Here is a 21,581-nt window from a genome sequence, read left to right as displayed (position 1 = left end):
ATTAGAATCAGCATTACTCATGAGTAAGATGCAAACAAGGCCCATGTGGGTGAAATAAGGGAAGTGTGTGACCTGCTAAAGTTCCCCAAGAGCAAAGGTAGCAGCGGTGGCAGCAGCAGCAGCAGCAGCAGCAACAACAACAACAACAACATTGGGAGGTCTTTCAGCAGCACCAGAAATCCTGGCAAAACGTTCCTTCTGAGAACAATCAGGGCAGCATGAAAGGGTCTGTACCCAGAGATTCCACAGGATCCCAGGGCTTCCCCATCTCTTTTCAGCTGACTTGCCCTTCAGTTTTCTTTTGCTGCTGTTAACATTTGTGACTTGCCACAAGTGCAGAGTAGCTGCAACCTTTGCCAGACAAAGAAGCTGGATTCCAAGCAGCTGGAGGAGGTCTGGAGAGCAGCAGCACTGGGTTTCAGATGCACACCCTGCTTTCCTTTTTCCAGGGAACACCCAAAATGGCTCACAGTATACAGTGGTGCCTCGCAAGACGAAATTAATTCGTTCCGCAAGTTTTTTCTTCTTGCGAGTATTTCGTCTTGCGAAGCACGGTTTCCCATAGGAATGCATTGAAAATCAATCAATGCGTTCCTATGGAGACCGTCCGGGGACAGAGGGGAAGCGCCGCGGGCCTTCCCCTCTGTCCCCGGACCTGTTTTAAAGCAAGGGAAGGGGCAGCGGGGTGAATCGCTTCTCCCCGTTGCCGCCCCTTGGTTCAAAAGGGGTCCGGGGAGAGAGGGGAATGCGCGCGCGCGCCTTCCCCTCTGTCCCCAGAGATTGCGGGGCTGGCAACGGGGAGAAGCGATCTTCTCCCCGCCGCCCCTTGCTTCAAAAGAGGTCCGGGGTGCGGGGGCAAGCTTCGTTTTGCGAAGCAAGCCCATAGGGAAATTCGTCTTGCGAAGCAACTCAAAAACGAAAAAACCTTTCATTTTGCGAGCTTTTCGTCTCGCGAGGCGTTCGTCTTGCGGGGCACCACTGTAAAGGAAAACGATCAATGCAACTGTATTGAAATAACAGCCCATGTGATTGCGCTCTCAGTAGTTCATCCGCTTTTCATGAGGCACCCCTGAAGTGATTTACACATATGAAACAATAGCATGTAAATTGCATTTCCATAACAACTTTTTAAAAATAGATATATTTTTTAAATTTGCTTAAAAATTAAATTTTTGTAAAAACTGTTTAAAACAAGAGCACAGAGATAAAATCACAGGATGGATGCTTGAGTCTGGAATTGCCTCCTTTGCTCCCCGGCTTTTTCCAGGGATGATGTTACTGCGCTGTCCTCCTGTCCTTTTCTTGATCTGATTTGTGGTGTTTTCCTTTTTTTTGTTCTGCTGTCAAAGGCAGCCTTCAAGGGCATCTATCACTTTTAATCAAAAGCATCTTCTTACCTGGCTCAGTCCATTTTAATGCTTTCTGTTCAGTGCGGCTGAGGCCTTGGCGATTAATAGCCCCTTAATGGCAGTGCTGGTTCCCAGGGGAAACCAGTAACTAAAACCCACCGTCACTGCCTGGAGGAGGCAGCAGTGGTCCAGCCGTGCCATAAGCTCCTGGCCTCAGCCGTTGCCTGGCTGAACAGCTCCTTGCACCTCCAGCAGAGCTGCAGCCATCACTGGAATCAGCTTTGACTTCCAACCAGCTGCTTGGCTTGCACTTGCGTCTTCTAGGGGAGAGCTGTGCCTAGAGAGAGGGATGTCTGAGGAGTTGCTCTGCAGAGCATAATTGGGAGAGGCACTGCTCAGACCAACCATTGGCACCTCAGGCGGTCAGGGTGGGTGTGCGTGTGGCCAAGGAGGGCAGTGCAGTGCTCAGCCTGGGCTCTCCTGCTTTCCCAGAGGAGGCCTTTGTTGACTTCAGCAATCAGCAGATGCAAAGAGGCAGGCACTTCCAGCAATCCTGGGAAAGCCTGTTTTGCAGGGCTTTTTCTGCATCCTGCTTTTAGCAAAGGGGGGGCAGTGTTAATAGAAAAATAGAATGGACTCTTTCTCTTTTCCTTTTCCCGGTAACAGGGTAAAAAGCAAGATATTCCTCGGGAGGAACAGGGTCCAACTACTCAGAATCTGGATTTTTGGACGCAGCTCATTACCCTCATGGTTACCATCATTGATGAAGACAAGATGGCCTACACTCCTGTCTTGAACCAGTAAGAAGGCAGGGGGGTGGGATAGACAGACATTTCACAAGGCCTGCTGTGAGGTCACCCGTAGAACACTGCTAGGAATAATCAGCGGAAGAAAAGTTGTCTTTCCGCTGTAGCATTTTTGGCTCCTTTTTGGGAGCCAGTGTGGTGTAGTGCTTAAGAGCAGTAGACTCGTAATCTGGTGAACTGGCTTCTTGTCTCCGCTCCTCCCCATGCAGCTGCTGGGTGACCTTGGGCCAATCACACTTCTTTGAAGTCTCTCAGCCCCACTCACCTCACAGAGTGTTTGTTGTGGGGAAGGAAGGGAAAGGAGATTGTTAGCCGCTTTGAGACTCCTTAAGGGGAGTGAAAGGCGGGATATCAAGTCCAAACTCTTCTTCTTTTTAAATGTTTTGTTCACATCTGTAGACCTTAGGATGCTTGACTTTCTGTGTCAGAGACCCTACTTTGCTGTATGCTTCCCCCATCCAAAAAAAAAACAAATGGTCCCACTACAAATGGTCATTAAGGAAGGAAAGTAGTGCCACTAGGTCAGTAGACCAGCCACAGGAATTGTGGTTGCAGGTAGGCAGCCCACAGCCCAGGAGTAGCCACAACAGCCACCATTGTTAAAGTCAGGTGGCCCCAGATCAAGAGCTAGCCTGATACCACCTGCTGACAAAACCACCCTGCCCTATGCTGATTTCCTTTTGTGAGTCAGCGCTGCCCTGACTGGGGATCTTCCCCACCTTTGCACTCCCCAGTCCCTGGGAATTAAGGTAAACAAAGAGGATATTTTTAAAATGCCAAATTAGCACAGCACTCCTGAAAGCAAAATAATCCGGAAAAGCTTATCTAGCAGTGAGCTAGGGGAAATGCATTAAGAGCTCATTCTTGCCCACCCCATGGAGCTGGCATTGCCCTGACAAGCCCTGCAAAATCAGGAGCTGAGCATCTTTGGGCAAGGCTGAGGGGCTGCTGATGAGCTAGGCCTGACCCCAGCACCCTGCCGAAGCTCACTCAGGACCCTTTCCTAACAGTTCTGGTTGCCAGAATTGAGCTTCCTTCTGGCTTAAAACCGTTCCTGCTTTCGTTGGGGGGCACTAGCCCTCTATTTAAATAGGAGCCCTCCCCAAAAGAGGACATGTTCCTCCATGCAACCTCCAAATGAATACTGTATGGACTGTTGCCCGCCCACAGTTCCAACAGTTTCAGTCCTGCCATCCCAGTCCAGTGGGCCTTTATGGGTCCAGAGGTTCAGAGGAACGTCGTCGAGCCTCCCTCCATCTCATCCATGGAAGGGATAGTTCTGTGCACACAAAGTGAAAGTGGACAGGTCTTCTTGCTTCACTTCTTACTTTCGTTATGTGTTTGTGGGGTGGGGGAACTGCCACTCCTTTAATCTATGTATATGATGGGAAGGCAGCCCTCTCAGTTGTGAAGTTTTCCCCATGTACAGGGCTGGTTTGCCCAGAGGAATGACCCCCTCCCCATGGACGTAGCCAGAATTTTTGTTGGGGGGCAAGTCTTTTTTTTAATGGGGGCAGGCCTCTTGTTGGGGGGGCAGAACCTCAGTGAGCTGTGTATTTTTATTTAATTTTATTGATTTACAGGGAGCAGCTGCCCCTCCCTGCCCCCCCACTCCCGTGCCCCTTTCCCACGTACAGCGATTGCCATGGGGAAATCGAAGGGACAGTGCAAGCCGGGGGGGGCACCACTATGTTCCAACCCCTTCCCTTTGAGGGGCGTCTAGGGCTGAAGGGTGCCACTATGGCTCATGCCACCCTTGCCAGCAGGAGAACTGACGATGCCCCTCCGGTTGGTTTCTTCCAGGTTCCCTCAAGAGCTGAACATGGGCAAAGTCAGTTCAGAGATCATGTGGACCCTTTTTGCGCAGGACATGAAATACGCCTTGGAAGGTAGGGGATGCAGATGCTCCCTAGCAGAGCAGGGGGCTATTTCTATGTGGAGCAGCAGGTGGAATTGTGGGGATGTGGGGTGTTCGCAAGATGGAATGACCTAGCAAAGAAAATGGTGCATTTAGTATTAACCAGTGTGGAGAACTGGCCGGTCAAAACAGCTTCATCCCCAGCAGCATTTGCCAGTGTAATAAAAGTGGTGAGTCTTTAGAGTTCTCCACAAAGGAGCAACGCAAGAGTAGAAAAAATTCTTCCTTGAGCATCACGGGTGCTTGACGAAGTAGGTTTTTGGCTGTTCACACTACACTTGGCCACGTGAATTGGATTTATGCACAGCTGAGAAGATGATTCCTTCCATCATTGTCCTCTGCTTTGAGAAGCCGGCCCTGCATCCCTTTCCAGGATTTGAACCATGGCAGCGTCAGGAAGCCAGGGTGGAGGTCTCATAACCCTGATGGGGTGGGGAGCTGCTGCCACCTGTGACACACACACACACACCCCTGCTGGCCCGTTGGTGCCAAAAACATGGGGTGTCCTGGGTGGCCCCACATCCTAGGACAGACTTGGCCACTGGCACATGAGCCTTGCCACACTCCAGAGGTGAAGGCAAATGAGTAAACAGAAGAGGCTTGGTTGCCATGGTCACCCAGAAGGCCGGAAATCATAACTAGGGTTTGTGTGTGTGGACTGGGAACAACCCTTTGCCTTCCATCTGCCCAAAGCAAGATCACTGGGACACAGACTTCCCTTGGCCCACCACAGAGCGTGTTCTGAACCTCTTTTCCCTCCTGCCTGCTGTTAATCTTCCAGCGGAGAGCCTGGCAGGGATCCCTGTGGGTTAACTAAGCAACCGCCAAGGGCTGCATGGCTGGCTTTTCCCCTGAAACGCTCGGCTGAGTGAGCGTCAACATGAGGCAGCAACCCCCTCCCAGCTGCTGCACACGGAAAGGCACACAGGGGATAACGAAAGGAGGACGTGGGCAGGATGGCAGAGGCAGTGGCAGAACCATGGCGGGAGGGTGGCTGGGGGCATCCAGACCAGAAATGACCACTTCTACACATCTGGCTTTGATGAGAAATCAACTCACTTCACATTCAGAGCAGCAGAAAATGGCTTCCCACTGAGCTGTTCAGCAGCATTATTTTCCTGGAGCTTGAGAGCTACCTTGATAAAAGCTACTTTTAAAGAGACAAGACTAAGAGCTTGGCTACAGGGCTGCGAAATACAACAGCGTTAACCCAAGGGTACGTGACTGCTTGGGTTTTCAATTAATGTGGCTTGAGTGACCAAGTTGCTTTTTGGACCACAATTGCAATGCACTGCAGCCAGCAGAATTGTAGGGTGCTGGCGCTGATGGGAATTATAGTCTAAAACATTGGGGGGGGCATAGGTGCCAACTCCCTGGGTGCCCAAGCACCAACAAAATTCCCCACGAAGGAGCCGGGCACCCACAAATTTCGGTGCCAGGGCCATGCACGCTGCATGGCACCCACGGTCTCGGGTCCAAGTTGGCACTCCTGATTGGGTGGCGGGTTGGCTTAGAATTAACCGAAATGCTCAGCATCTCTGCTAAGAATGCAAATTCTATTTCCAGTGTCAGTGGCTAGAAAGCCCTGTCCTGCTCCATTCTCCCACTGCTGTGGCTTCTTGGCCCACTGACCCCCCTCCCACCCCCTCCCCAATCTAATGAAACCCCTGCTTCCCCTCCCTCACTTCCTGCTGTTGAGTGTCCTGATATCACCACACAGGTGTGGCCAGCATCAGACAAGGGGGCTTGAACTTGGCCAGGGCTTCTCAAAAGTCAGTCCCCCAAGAGGGTAGGGTTCTCTTTGAAACCTCTTGAGACATATAAGCCAAGGCACCCAGTGCTGCTTCAGAGCATTGTTAATCCTAATTCAAATACTACTTGCTGAATGAAACTGTCTGAGGGCAAATGAAATTTTAATGTAGAATAAAGGAAGGCATTGCACCTACAGTATAAAAAAAGCAAGACTGGGATGGATGGGAAACATGCCTGGGAGAGGGCAGGGCAGCTGCCCTCCCGTATTTCTGCTCCATCCACTCTAACAGACATGAATTGTCCGAGAGGAGCCTGTGGCCTCAGAAAGGCCCCACACAGGGATGCCATTGCTTTCTAACCTATTTTCTCCAACGTTGTGGGTTGTGCCACATTGTTATCTCCTGCTCTTAGCAGCGTAAGACCTTAATGCTGTTTTAGTCCAGAGAGCTGCTGATGTTCTGCCTGGCAACAGATGTTGCCCCAACAACACGAGGCTTCCATGGCCACCTGACTTCACGAGGCTGGATCTGGGGATTAGGAGGAGGAAGGTTGCCGTCCTGGGGCTGACTTGCTGCTGCTGCAGCCTCCTTAAGCAAGGGAGAGGGCACGTCTCTTTACAAAGTCAAGCCAGCTGGGCTTCCTGTGCATTTCAAACTGGGGAAGTGGGGGGGGGGCGGTAACGTAAGCTTAGCATTGCTTCACTGTTGCTGGACAAAAGCCCTTCAGCCTGCAGCTTGTAGCCCCGATGCCTGAATGCTTTGCTGAATCAAAGAATGCCCTACCCAAACATCATATTTTTACATGGGGGAGCATTCAAACATAGATTCCACCAGCAGCAACAGAGATTTCAATGAAGGCTGTTGAGCAGAAGCAGAAGCTTGCAAAAAGAAAAAAGAAAAAGTGCCCCCAGACTGTTGTGGTGAGGTCTCTACCCCCAGCCCAGAGCCCTTCCCCACTCCCTGCCCAATTTTGAAGCATGCTCTGGACGCAGCCACAGCCAGCTTTGCACCCCTGTCTCTCCTGCTTCGAAGACTGCCCTAAGGAGCCCAGAGATCCCAGGCAATCCTTCTCCTCTCTCTGTCCCAACCAGCTGGCCATTGCTGGTGACAAGAAGAGGCTGAGCCGGCCGGAACACCCCGTCCACCAATGCACTTGGGCAGCTCCTGTGGCTTTGTCACCAGAGATGACCACATGTTGAGTCCTGGCTGGTGGAGGCTCCTAAAGGCCAGGCCAGGCCAGGCGCTTGAGATGGGAAGCTCTGCGCCCTTTGCCATCCTCTTCCCCTTCATACAGATGCCTTGTTATTTTAAGCAAAGATATAAAACTTGGCAGCTTGTCACAATTGGTCTCTGGCCTTTGCTGCCATGCCCTGAGGGGACTGTTTCCAACAAAGCCTTTTGGAGCCTGGTATAGGCAAGGCCAAGCCCCAACCCCACCAGAATACAGACTCCCTAGATCAGGGGTCAGCAAACTTTTTCAGCAGGGGGCTGGTCCACTGTCCCTCAGACCTTGTGGGGGGCCAGATTATATGGGCAGGGGGAATGAACGAATTCCTATGCCCCACAAATAACCCAGAGATGCATTTTAAATAAAAGCACACATTCTACTCATGTAAAAAAACCAGGCAGGCCCCACAAATAACCCAGAGCTGCAGTTTAAATAAAAGGACACATTCTACTCCTGACAGTAAGAGCTGTTCGACAGTGGAATTTGCTACCAAGGAGTGTGGTGGAGTCTCCTTCTTTGGAGGTCTTTAAGCAGAGGCTTGACAACCATATGTCAGGAGTGCTCTGATGGTGTTTCCTGCTTGGCAGGGGGTTGAACTCGATGGCCCTTGTGGTCTCTTCCAACTCTATGATTCTATGATTCTACTCATGTAAAAACACGCTGATTCCCGGACCGTCCACGGGCCGGATTTAGAAGGCGATTGGGCCGCATCCGGCCCTTGGGCCATAGTTTGCATACCCAAGTCCTAGATGAAGAGTAAGAAGAGAAACGTGGACATCCATCACAGGCGCAAAAGCGACCTCCACTGTGCCACTGATTGCGGCCTGAATGAGCCCTGCTTTGAGGCCTTCCGGCTTTGGGCATCGCTTCATTCTCTGTGCAGCCAGAGACAGTACCAGTGTCCGACAAACTGGCAGCCATTCCACTTTGCAAGGCTCAGGGAAGAAGGAAGGAGCTTTTGCAGGCCGGCTGCTTTGCATGGGTTTTGGCCATGGGTGAACTCCTTCACGGGTGTCTTGGCGATGGTCGCCTGCCTCCTTCTGCGCTCCAGAGTTGCACCATGAAGAGTCAGCGCTGGCAGCGAACAGCTGATCTGCATCTGTGCCGTTTGTCTCTGCCTGTCGAGGCAGACAAGGAGTCATCATGATGATGAAGTGGGTCTCGTGTTCGTCTCACAGCCAAGCCTGTTGCTAGAAGCCTGAGAGATGCTGCGTCCCTTGAGGAACAGGTGCAAAAACATCCTGCTGGCAGCATCAGGGTGAGAGCCTGAAAAATAATACAGGAAAGTAGAGTTTCTTCCTCTGTGCAGCATTACCAAATGAAGAGGAGCCAAGAAACACGCACTCGGCTGCCCCGAGATGGTTGTGGCAGTTTGTCTGGATGTGGCCTCTGAGATGGGTGCTTATCTCATCTGAGCCCAGGATGTGTCAGTGGATGGGAGCTAGTAAGTTCCACCCCAGTCTGCCGTTAGCCCTGGAGAATTCAGAGCAGCCCTCCCCACATTACAGACCAGAACTGGGGGAAGGGAAGACATCCGAGAGACGCTATTTAAATACAAAATCTCTCAAGGAAGGGGCGGATTTTGGTATTGTGGCACCCTGAGCAAAGACAAAATTTGGCATCTCCTATATTTCCTATTTTCACAATAATTCCTTTTTATACTGTTGCTTTTTAATGGATCTTCTCAGTAAGTTCCTATGTAAATGTAGTTGTTGTTGTTGTTGTTGTTGTTGTTGTTGTTGTTGTTGTTGTTGTTGTTGTTTTGCACCCCCTTGGCTTGAAGCTCTGTGTGTGGGAACGTCCCTAACTCTAGTGCTTCAATAGCAACCAGCAGAAAATATTTCATTTTAGATACTTCCCTTTAAATCCCATCAGAATTGGAACTATTTTATTTGCTAGTAATTGAAGCACATGCTTGATTATTATTTTATTTTTATTTTTATTTGTTTATATCCGACCTTTCCTCCAAACAGCTCAAGGTGACATACATGGCTTTTTCCCTCCCCATTAAGTGAGGATTTGAATCCTGGTCTCTCAGGTCCTCATCAACACTCTTAACCACTACACAACACTGGCTTAGTCAGGGCTCTCCAGAATGGAGATCTGTGGCATTTCCATTATATTTCTAAGTGGAAGCGGGTAGTCTTGTTTACACACATTTTCTGATATCCTTCCCAAAATGACAGATTGTTGTTTTTTTTATTTTGGAACAAAAAAATGCCTCCTCTTTGAAGGAGGAAAACAAGCATAAATAAATAATGCTGGCACCGGAGAAGGGCAGAGGGAGTCTTGCCAGTCACCTTGAGAGTTTGGATGCAGATGGATTATGTCCTTGCGCTTTTCTTCCAGAAGACTTGAAGGCTTCTTTGGAACTTGGTTGTCATGGAGACCTTCCAAGCCATTTGATGGAGGGACAATCCATTTGGCACTTGCCATGTTGTTGCTGGAAGCAGAGGGGGGGAAACACTCCTTGCTGGCCAATTTCACACCTAGATAGGGGGCAGTGGCATAGCGTGGGGGTGCAGGGGGGCCGGCCGCACCGGGCGCAACATCGGGGGGGGCGCGCTCGCACTCGCAGCTCTCTAGTGGAAGAGACTCGAGTGCTAAAATCCACGGGTTAGGGGGGCGCAAATTACTTGCCTTGCCCCGGGTGCTGACAACCCACGCTACGCCACTGATAGGGGGCATCTTGCTGGGTGCCATCCAGCTCACAGTGAGGGGGTGTTTCAAATTATGCTGGCATGGGGCATGGGGGCAGGGAGAGCTTTTTAAGCCAAAGGACCACATTCCCTCTTGGTCAACCTTCCAGAGACATCATACCAGTGGGGAACTGGGACGGAGACAAATGCAGGTTAGGCCAAACACAAACTAGGCAGAGCAATGAATGTGACTCAAAACTTTGTACTGTAGGCTACATCCTGTCCACACAAAAGTTCTGAGGTTTCTGTACACACACACACACACACACACACACACACACACACACACACTTCCAAGCAAGCAAGAGGCATGATCCTTGCTCACAGACACATTCCAGACCAGCAAAATTACGGCAGGAGGTGAGTTAGTGATGGGTGTGGCCTGGAGATAAGGGGTGTAGCCTAAGGAGAGCTTCGGGGGCCAAATACTCTCGAAGAGAAGATAGAAGAGAGGATTCATGGGGCGGGGGCCTGAGGTTCCCCCTTCCCTGAACTTGAATTGCTCATTTGTGCCCCTGCGTTGTTCATAAGGGACAGTGGAAGGAGCTCAGGTCTGCTGCCCTGATCAAGAGAAGCTTGAGGAGGATCCCAACTGCGTGGCAGCCCCAGCCGGGAGAACTACAACAGGCTCAAACTTGGGAAGCTCTTTCACCAGGGAGTCCCCAGTGGCTCTCTCGATCAGCAGGCTCCTCTCTCACGGGTGTGTCCTGCACAACCTCAAAATTGCCACTGCCTGCTTTTTCTTAGGCCGGATGGGGTTCAAAGCCTCTTTCAGGCAGGGGGTGGGTCAAGGCATACCTGGGAGGCTGCAGAACATTCACTTCCAGTGCTGGGACCATTTAGAGAGTGGCTGCCGGCAGAACCTGCTCATAGAATTGTAGAGATGAAGGGACCTCTGGGGTCATCTAACCCCCTGAAATTCAGGAATCTTTTACCCAATGTGACTCTCATGCTCCACTGACTGAGCTGTCCCAGGTCTTCCTCATCCTGTCCTGTGGCTGTTAAACCTAAGTGGTAAGAAGGGAACAGCTGGGAGGGAGAACGAAAGACTCCTTTGAGCATAAACAAGGACCTCCTCCGCAAGCGAAGCCACTGCTGGAGCTGTGCCCACCTATCTTGGCCAGGGTGCTTTTGAACAAGGCTGGTATGTTTAATTGGCTGTAGTTGGCATCAATATTTTGTTCTGGCAGAGCAATGCAGTTTTGCATAATGTGAACGCTGCAGAGGAGATAGACTTACCCATGCGCCTGGCTCCAAAGGTTTTGCAGGATGTGCCTCCTGTGCCTTCTGCCAGGGTCTTGAGTTTGGCTCAGGAAAGGGGCCTTCCAACTGGCCCCCTGTCCCCGAGGCCATAAAAGAGACCAAGGCCAGCCCTGGAGGGTTGTTGTCACCTGTTGCACCACTTGTGAGTGCAAGAGCAGCTGAGGAGGCGGCAATAGTTGCCCTCAAGCAAGCATCCCATTATGGGCCACTGTGGGAGAACTGGAGGCTGTATGAGCTCCCCCCCCCCCCCCCGTCTGATCCAGCAAGGCTCTCCCCTTGCTCTTCAATTCATTTACTGCATTTAACCATATTAGCAGTGATGGAAGGTGGTTCAACTGTTGCAATACAATTAACAACAACAACACCCCACCGATCTGGCTGGGTTGCCCCAGCCACTCTGGTCGGCTTCCAACACATATAAAAACATAGAAAAATATCAAATATTAAAAACTTCCCGATACTTCCTGATAAATAAAGATCCTGCAGTTTATTTTTATTGTCAGCTATGCAGCCGTTTACCTGGACAGAAATTGGACCGGCCATTCCTAGCTTCGTACCTGGGTAGGAAAATGGATTTGGCTCGTAAATAAGTTTGCAGTGCAAGAACTTCACCCAGATCTTCCCCCAAGGAAAAATGTGGGTGGCTGTTGACTTGGAACTGTATGTGCCATGTTTCTCCTGAAGCAATTGTTAACAAAGTTTGCCACTCTTAATTAGAACTTCAGCCTGCAGGTCTGCAAAGGACAAAATTGCTGGAGAAAAAAAGTCGATCCAAAAGGACAGAGCTGTTTTGGAAGTGAGAAATTGAACCGCCTGGACATCTGTCTTCATCAAGCAGAGCTTTTGGCATCTCACTACCTGAATTGAAAAAGCTTCTCTGGAAATGAGCAATAGGAGCATTGTACACACACACCAAATGAAATGCACCAACACATTAGCAACCACACCACAAACCTTATTTACATACGGATTGAATTAGGGGCACAGATCCTTTATCATCATTTGCAAGGTGACACCTTTTGAAAGTGATCTGAGTTCTAGTGGGCCCCATCCAAAGAGCTGCGCAGCACCACCCTCCTGTTCCTTCTTTCCTGGAAGCAGCCTTGATGCTGCTTGATGGAGGAGCTTAGAGGCAGGACCTGAGCACAGGAGGTGCTTGCATTGATGGGATCAAGCTGAACACAGCCTCTTCAGATGCACCAGCAAGCACATAGGCTGACTCAAAGGTCACTCTTGCCACTGCCCCGCCCACTGGCCCAGGGAAAAACAAATCTTGCATGGCAAGTCTCTTATGAGCAGGCAAGTTGGGTCACTCAGAACTGAGTCGGCATTTACTTGCAGGGTATGGTTTGGTTTCTAGACCCTTCCCCAGAGTCCAAGGGGCTCAGGACCAAGAGCACAGGGATTATCCACACTTCTACTCGTCCCATGCCTAGAAAGCTCGAGTCCAAACTATTTTCTGCTTGACGCATGCTTTCTTGGTACGGGTCCGAGGGGTTTTCCCCTTGTCCCATTGCTTTCCCCCGGAAAACCTACTCTTCAGCTCTAAACTGGAACCAACAGCAATCCATACAAACCCGAATTGCTGCTTGCTCCGATTGAATGCTAAAGAGCAGTTCTCCCTGGGAGAAAATAGCAGGGCAAGAGGAATAAGCCAACTGTCACAGATGCTTTAGTTGAGATTCCTGCGTTGCAGGGTCTTGGACTAGACCCTCAGGGTATCTTCCAACTCTAGAGTTCTATGAGTCTTAATCCACAGCACAGTAAAGCAGACCCATTGCAGCCAGCTCAGATCTTGCAGCTCTTATGAGAAAGATTCAGCCTGAGGCTTTGGTGAGTCTCCAGGGTGGACTCAGGGAGTCCATAAGAAGGCCTCTCTTGGTGACCCTGTGGCACACGCCAGACACACACAGGTTTCTCTCCACTCTCCTGAGCTTAAGCAGGCTGCCCGTCAGAGAGGGAGACCTCTTGACAGGTGTCTCGGCCCTCTGGCATTGACTTGGCTCACTTACTTGAGTCCTCTCTGGCTGTTGGGAATATAGGAAGCTGCCTTATCCCAAGTCAGGCAATTGGTTCTTCTAGCTCAGTATGGCCTACACTGGCTGGCAGCAGTGGCTCTCCAGACCCTCCCTCTCTCATCCTGGCCTATAGATGCCATTGAGGATTGAACCTGAGGAATTTTGCACACAAGGTATATCTGCCCTCAGCCCTTCTCGTGGGAGGCACAGCCCATCTCTGCAGTGGGTCTGCTTTTTCCATGAGGTCCAGTGCTCTGTGACTCTCTTTCCTTAACTGTTTCAGTCCTGTGACTCACTTGTGAGATTTGTACCACCTTACGTCAGGGGTAGGCAACCTAAGGCCCATGGGCCAGATGCAGCCCAATCGCCTTCTCAATCCAGCCTACAGACGGTCCAGGAATCAGCGTGTTTTTACATGAGTAGAATGTGTGCTTTTATTTAAAATGCATCTCTGGGTTATTTGTGGGGCATAGGAATTTGTTCATATTTTTGGTCAAAATATAGTCCGGCCCCCCACAAGGTCTGAGGGACGGTGGACCGGCCCACAGCTGAAAAAGGTTGCTGACCCCTGCCTTAGATCAATGAGCACAAAGCAATTCTGAAACCTAAGCAGATCTCAGATGTTAAAAGGCCATTAGGATTTATTTTGCTGGGTCTAAAATGTGCACGGCGACTCTGTAATTTTATTTACAGCTGGAACTTTATTAAATATGTTATTTTTATTTTTCTGTGTTCCATTACAGAGCATGAAAAGCAACGGTTATGCAAGAGCACAGATTATATGAATTTGCACTTCAAAGTGAAATGGTTTTATAATGAATATGTGCGTGAACTCCCCTCGTTCAGAGATGCAGTACCTGAATACTCTCTGTAAGTGGGGGGGGGGAATAGTTGGGGGGAGGAAGAACATTCTGGAGCTTTTATTCTGCTTGTTGGGCTCAGTTTTCTTTAAATATTCATCCGGCACATCCTTTAAACTGGAGTCCATTTGTGTTAAGGTGCACTTAGAACTTTAAAAGACTCTAAATGTCTTTTCCCTGACTTCTTTATTTCTCAGGGAACCTTTTGCAGAGAAAAGGCAATCAGTTTCTCAGGAAGGGGCTTTTCAGCAATTATACTTAAAACCTCTTGCAGGCATCAGAATATTAATGGGGGAGTGGGGAGACACAAGGCTGGAAGAAGCTCCAGACAGGCTCTGGGTGGCTCCTCCCAGGATGAAGGCAACACCTGCTGCTGCTGCTGCTGCTGCCGTCCTCCTGCCTGGAGGCTTCTGCCCACATCATGCAGACTGCATGGCATCCCCTTGGAGAAGTGTGGAGGCTGTGGCAATTCTGGAAATTCTTCAGCCTGGAGGAGAGAGCTATTGATGGCTGCTAGCCGGGATGGCTATGCTCGCTTCTGGATACCAGTTGCTGGAAGGGAGGGAGAAGTGCTCTTGTGCTCAAATCTCTCTTGCTGGTTTCCCTTGGCATCTGGTTGATTACCCTGAGAACAGGATGCTGGACTAGATTGGCCATTGGCCTGATCCAGCAGGCCTGGGACTGGTTTTTCCTTTCCATTCATTCAGCATCCCCCCCCCCGCCACACACACATACACTCGGCTGCATGCCATATTTGTTGTGTTGCTTCTTGGAATTCCAGGTGTGGTGCACTGGTTTGACATCATCTGATAGGAAGTGCCTACAGAGGGTGGTGAATACAGCACAAGATATTATGGGCTGTCCTGTGAATCCGCTGGATCAAATAGCAGAAGAACTATTTCCTCAGGAGTGTGAGGAAAATTCTCAGGGATGATTCACACCCTGGCCGGCACTTTCTTGACCTCCTGCCCTCAGGCAGAAGATTTAGAAGCATGATTAGTCGCACCAACAGGGTAAAGAACAGCTTCTATCCGTAGGCTGTTAGGCTGCTGAATGAAAAGATAACAACAGGGCAAATGACTTTCGAGTTTGGTGGGTGTGCGTCAGTAAACGAGGGGAATTAAGACTAAGAGAGCTGAGTGGGAGGTGCTCGTGTAATCTCACTGTATACAAGTTGTACAAGTGACAATAAAGTACAGTGGTACCTCAGGTTACATGCGCTTCAGGTTACAGATGCTTCAGGTTACAGACTCCGCTAACCCAGAAATAGTGCTTCAGGTTAAGAACTTTGCTTCAGGATGAGAACAGAAATCGTGCTCCGGCGGCACAGCAGCAGCAGGAGGCCCCCTTAGCTAAAGTGGTGCTTCAGGTTGAGAACAGTTTCAGGTTAAGTACGGACCTCCGGAATGAATTAAGTACTTAACCCGAGGTACCACTGTATTTCAATTTCAATTTCTCCCTTATAAAAGCTGCCACTCTTTCCCTGCTCTCCTGCAAAATGTGGAATCCTCTTTGGGCAAGGGCGGGTGGAGAGCTGAGGCTGGGAATCAAGGCAGGCCAAAAGACCTCACCCTCTCCAGTCTGACAGTTTAGTCATAATGCAGCCCTTTATCCCCCTAACCTTGGAATCCCCCAACTGTGGATGCCACAATACTGCAGCAAGGGGAGTTTCAGGGCTGCAGGGCTGAGGGTTGCCTTGAGCCACTCCCAAGGCATCAAGGCTGCTTCACTCTGCGCACGTTCAGGCACAAGGAGGAACCTGTGTTGACTGTCTGAAAATTGAGAATGTGGGTGAAGCAGCCGCCTTCCTCCCTCCCTAGGTGGTTTGAGCCTTTTGTCATGCAGTGGCTGGATGAGAACGAGGACGTCTCCATGGAGTTTCTTCACGGTGCGCTGGGAAGAGACAAGAAGGACGGGGTGAGCAGAGCTGTGAAGTGGGGGAGGCCCTGAGGCAGGGGGCACCTCGGGGGATGGGGCGGTGGTCCTGAGGCCCACTCACTCAATCCACAGCAGCCTAGAGCCAAGAGGTTTCTTGACATATAACATGGTGACCGAGGTAAATAAATGCTCCTGCCTACTCCCATCTGCACTTCCTGTTGCACAGCAAACATGGATTATTGCCTTGCCCTGTTCCTCTCTTGTTCCCCCACCATGGAGAGATTTGAGAGTGGCTTGTTTTGCTAGGCGAAAACAAGAGGAGGAGGAATTTTTTATTGGACAAAAATGCCCCTTTCATTGATTTGCTGTGACAGCATTTGCAATCCTATCCAGAGAGCTATAATTAAGGCAGTAGCTGCAGCCAGGCATTATCCTGTAAAAAGGGCATCTTTCTGCAGAAGCAGCAGAGGGAATCATGGCCAGGAACTGCCCACCCCACCCCCACCGCCACGAGTGAGGAGAAAGATCTGTGTTTGCCGCCACAGAGCGTAGCAGCCTCAACGCAGCACTGAATGCAAACCTTACACGACCCTATTGCTGCTTGATGACCTATTTAGATGGCAGATTTCCCCAAGCCCCGTTCTTTCAAATGTGGGCTGCTCAGTCTGTGCTGCACTCCTGGTGTGCTCAGCTGAGGAACCACGGCTGGTGCTGCCGTGGCTGTTTGGGTGTATCTGGGGTTCACTTTCTGGAGAAAAGTGGAAAGAATGAATAGGCGGAGAAGAAGAGCCTCCAGCCGGGAAGCCACACACCCGGCACAAGCGCCCTTTAACGGTGTGTCCTTGTGTGTTGTGGTGTCTGTGTAGTTCCAGCGAACATCGGACCATGCCCTTTTCTCCTGCTCGGTGGTGGACGTCTTCACGCAGCTCAACCAGAGTTTTGAGATCATAAAGAAGCTGGAGTGTCCAAATCCAGAAGCTCTCTCTCATCTCATGAGAAGGTTTTCTAAGGTAGATTTGAATCCTCTGCGCAGCTTGGGGTTTGTGAGGGAGGAGTCACGTTTTGTCCCTGTGGTGTTTTAATCTGTAGCCTTGTATATTAAGCCTCGCTGGCGTTCTTCAGCTCTTGCTTGTTGCCCTGTCAGAGAGGAAATCTCCACTTTTCCAGCCCTGTGACGTCCTGAAATTCTCCCTTTAGATGTCATGTCTGTCCAGGATAAGAGCTGTGTGTGTTAGGTCAGCCACACCTTATCTAGGTAACTGGGCCCTCATCCATGGGACAGGAGGGGGCACGAGAGGCTTGCTGCAAGGTAGATGCCTTGGAGGGGCAAAGCTGCTTTAGTCTGGCAGAGTCTGCCCAGCCCAGTGTTGGCTCGACAAAGATGGAAATGCCATGCTTATGTTGTTTATTTTATTAAATTTATATACCACCCTTCATCTGAGCATCACAGGCCTTTTGACTATATACAAACAAAAAATACATGACATAATAACAAACAAAACAATACCACCACCCCAACACACAGTTTAAAAGGCCATTGATTTTTAATTAATTCCCTGTGGGAATAAAAATATTTTTGCCTGGCACTTAATGAAGGCCCCAGGCGAGACTCCCTGGGGAGTACATTCCACAAGCGGGGAGCTACCACAGAAGAGGCCTGTTCACGCGTTGCCCCCCTCCAGACCTCTCAGAGAGGAGGTAGACAAAGAAGGATCTCAGGTGGTGAGCCCTCAATGTTCCCATCCCCTATAGTTCCATCTGATTGTATTCTGCTCCAAATTTGATTTTAAGCTGTATATTAATCGATTGTTTGAGTTATGTTTTTAATGCATCTTATTTTGATGTTAACTGCCCTGAGCCCGGTCCTGGCCGGCGAGGTATAAATAAAATTTATTATGATTATTATTAGATGAGTATTGCAGGGTCTTGGTCAGTTCATATGGGAAGAGACGGTCCTTGTGTTATTGCTGTTCTTATGGTTATGCACTCCTGATTGTTAAGCAACCAGGGGGTCCTAGGCCCCGGGGGTGTTCCGAGGCGGGGTTGGGGGCGGTACGACCCGGGTCGACAAAATGCCGACCCCTGGTTGGCATCGCCTCCCTGTGTGCGCATCACTCTCCATGCACCCCTGGGACGTGTGCCACTCCCCCTGGGACAAGCGCCACTCTGGGTACCGGAGAAGGTTGCTCCACCTCTGCTAGGCCCCTTTCCTCAATTTCCCCCTGTTTCAGGAGTTAAGAGCAGATTTCTGGTGGGGTGGGGTGCAACAAAGCCATGGCCTAAGTTTCTGTGAATTGTGGTGGGGCGCACAGACAAAAATAGCAGATAGCTGCAGAAAATAATTAAAGCCTGGAGAAGTGAGAAACTGGGAGAAAACGACATTGCCAGAGAGTCTTCCATCCCTAGGAACATACTCACTTATTGATGCTCCTTTGGGCCAAAGGCACCAGCCCCACTCTGGACCAAGTGGCAGGGAGCTTAATTCCTTGGCCAGGGGGTCTGGAATGAGGTTTGGCTCTTCTGCTTCAAGGACTGAAGCCCCCCCCCCCCCGTGGAGTTGCCACAGTAATGTGACACTGACTGCTGCTCCTTTGTGTGTGTGCTTTCCCCCCCAGACGATCCATAAAGTGCTTGTTCAGTACGCTGTAATTATTACAAATGATTTCAGCTCTTATTGCGATAAAGAAAATTTGGTGAGTGGAATTTAATTTCTTCTTAACGTGCTGTCCTACGATCCCGGCAGGTTGGGGTGAAACAGGTTCTGTGTGGAGGGCGACGCGAGATCTCTTAGGGGAGAGGCTGGCCAGGTGGAGGGCAGGTGGCTTCCTGTCCTTGGGGAGGCTGGGTCAGCGGCTCCTTCCAGGGACCAGGTGAGAGAGAGCCATGACTCATTAGCTTTTCCTAATTAGCAGGCCCATGCAGCAGCTCTGGGGAAGGGGCGCTCTGGGAGAGGCAATTGAGCCTTTCCCCAATTGTCTTCATGAAGCTGCTTTTAACCACAGATTGGGTGGGGAGGGGGGTAATATAGATGCCACACTTTTATAGATGCTGCCTCCCTCCACCCCCACCCCATCTCCAAGTAGCAGCTTCAGGGAAACGATTCGGATGAATGAGAGAAAAGGGTTAAGCACCCTCTTCATTGATCTCCTGAGCTGCTTTAGGCCAGGGCAGGTACTCTGTCCCTTGAGCTCAGGACTGTTGAGCCAGCCAGTGTCACTTAATGGACAGTGTTCTAGGCTGAGACTGTGGAGGCCCAGGCTGCAGTCTGCACTGTCAGCCATGGAGGGACTTTGGAGCAGTCACTTTCATCCTGCCCCACCTCGTAGGGTTGTTGTGATGGCTAAAAGGACAGCCCCATGTACACCACCCTGAACTTTTTGGAACGGTATAGAGAAGTGGTAAATCAATAAAAGGATAGTAGTAGTAGCAGTAGTAAATTTCTATAGTGCCCTTCATCCATAGCTCTCAGGGCACTTCACTGTAAAAAAATACAATATAAAATTATTATCACAGTCATACCCCTTGTTACGTTCGGTTCAGGTTACGTCTTTTCAAGTTGCGTTCCGCGGCGACCTGGAAGTACTGGAAAGGGTTACTTCCAGGTTTCGCCTCTCGCGCATGCGCAAACACTCAAAATGATGCCATGCGCAGAAGCGGCGAATCGCGACCCGCGCATGTGCAGATGCGGGTTGCGTTCTGCTCATGTTGTGAACAGGGCTCCAGAACGGATCCCATTCACAACCAGAGGTACCACTGTATTATTATTATTTGCAGTATTTGCAGTATTTGCAGTATTATTAGCATTATTGGCATTTACATGCCACCTTTTCCTCCAAGGAGCTCAAGGTGGTGTACATAGCTCCCCCATATTCTATGATTTAAATATCTTAGATAGCAGAGCCAATTATGTCACTAAATTAATAATCCCAGCCCAATGTAGGGCTTTTATGCTGGCCCGGTTGAATGTTTTTCCCTCAGCATTTGTCTGGGGAAGATATCAAAACATCCCTAGAAACAAGAGACTCTGCAGATGTTCTATGAATGTCCCGGACACTGTAGAGCATATTCTCTTTCATTGTCCATTGTACAGTACGCTCCGTCAACGCGTGCTGTCCCCTCTTTTGGGTGGCCTGGAACCCCAGCGAGGTGAATGTGTGGGATTCTGCCTATCCGACGTCGACCAAAGGGTAACGGCGGGGGTAGCTGAGTTTTTGGCAGCAGCCCTCCAAGGAGCAGGTTAACAAGGAAAACCACTGATTCTATATGTATATATATATATATGTATGTAGGCAACCGCTGCCTTTTTATATATATTTCAAGTCTCTTACATGTTATTTTCTCTTTTATGGTTTTTATTTGTACAATGCCTAATAAAGGTTTGATTTCATACATAGCTCTCCCCTTCCTCATTTAAGCCACACAACAATCCTTTGAGGCAGGTTCAGCTGAGAGGCATTGGGTGGCCCAAAGTCACCCAGAGAGTTTCATGGCTGATCCTGGTCTCCCAACACGCCAACCACTACACCAAATGACCACAAAATACATAAACATAAAAACAAACCCCAAAATAAACGGGGGAGGGGGCCTCTCTTTCTTCAGCACCTTGGGCTGGGGGTAGAGGTAGGGTCACCCCTCAAGCCCCAAGATGCCGTTCCAAAACCCTCCTCCTCCATTAGGGCTGCCTGGCCAGACTTGGCACTGTTTTGGGGCCAGATCACAGCTCCTGGTAGAGTTAAATAAATCCATGTCGTGTCTTTCCTTCATAGCCCTGTATCTTGATGAACAACATCCAGCAACTGCGAGTTCTGCTCGAGAAGATGTTTGAAGCCATGGGGGGCAAAGAGGTGAGTTGTCGTGGCTTGTGTGCTTTGACCCTTGAGCTCTGCCAAGAGAAACAACATATGAAGGAGGTTTAGGCTGCTTCAGGCATCCGTAGGACCGTCTGGGGTGCCTGCATCTCGTTCCGGTCCGGCTTTTGATTGACAGGTGTCTGCAGAGCCACCAACTGTGTTCCGTGACTGCCTCCCTAGCCTAGGAGCTTAGAAAGGCCGCTCTGGCCCTGCCATCCCAGGAGAGGGAATTATGTGGACAGGAGAGTCCCTCCAGATTCGGCAGTCTTCCTGCTATGGGAGCACATTTGTTCCCTGCGTTTTGTTGAGATTTCCCCTTTTTGCAGCCAAAATGGGTTAAGCCAGGGAACAAAGAATATGTCCTGTGCTTTTTCCAAAAAAAAAGGAGACAGCCCACACAAAGTCTGCGTTGGACTTGCTGGTTTTTCCATCTGCCATTGGCTCATCCTCTCTTTTTGGGGGACGGGGCTTGAGACATTTGAGCCGGGAGAGAAAGCCACGTCCTTGGATAGGCCATTATCTGTGGTGTGCGAGTGGCACTGCCCACTGTGTGTTCCCTTCTGGTCTCCTGCCTCCTCCTGGCACCTCTTCCTCCTTATGGCTCCTGCTAGGCCATCTTGTGACTCCATTTGGTGATGTGTCTGTTTCCAGCTGGGCTTTCTGTGGGTTTGCTTTCTGTGGGCAGGTGGGGAGTGGAAGGGGAGTCAGGGGGTGCCCACTGCTTGTCTGTAATCTGTCGTCCTGTCTTTGTCCAATACCTTTAACTTGCCATTCCATGAGCAGAAGCAAGAAGGAGAGCGGTTCTCTTTTGAGGTTTGTGATAGTAAGCGCACCTTCTCTTATTCCTCCTCCTCCTTCTCCTCTTCCTCCTCCTCCTCCTCCTCCTTCTCCTCCTCCTTGGGCGGCTCAGAGCCCTTGCACTACTGAGGTGCTATGTGTCTGTGCTTCATCGACAAATCCT

The 21,581-nt window shown here is 50.1% G+C and overlaps 1 protein-coding gene across 1 annotated transcript in view; it reads left to right on the top strand.

The window, feature by feature from the left end:
- UNC13C (unc-13 homolog C) overlaps window positions 1–21,581 on the top strand; it is a 135,243-nt gene that overhangs the window by 91,015 nt on the left and 22,647 nt on the right. Inside the window, exons 17-24 of the mRNA XM_082198931.1 lie at window positions 2,016–2,149; window positions 3,959–4,044; window positions 13,776–13,902; window positions 15,713–15,809; window positions 16,637–16,780; window positions 18,386–18,463; window positions 20,537–20,614; window positions 21,404–21,433. Of these exons, the coding sequence (XP_082055057.1) occupies window positions 2,016–2,149; window positions 3,959–4,044; window positions 13,776–13,902; window positions 15,713–15,809; window positions 16,637–16,780; window positions 18,386–18,463; window positions 20,537–20,614; window positions 21,404–21,433 (774 nt within the window). The remainder of the gene's footprint in view (window positions 1–2,015; window positions 2,150–3,958; window positions 4,045–13,775; window positions 13,903–15,712; window positions 15,810–16,636; window positions 16,781–18,385; window positions 18,464–20,536; window positions 20,615–21,403; window positions 21,434–21,581) is intronic.

This window comes from Podarcis vaucheri, assembly GCF_965113315.1.
Source record: "Podarcis vaucheri genome assembly, chromosome: 14".
NCBI lineage: Eukaryota > Metazoa > Chordata > Lepidosauria > Squamata > Lacertidae > Podarcis > Podarcis vaucheri.
This window is presented reverse-complemented; position numbering and strand designations above follow the sequence as displayed.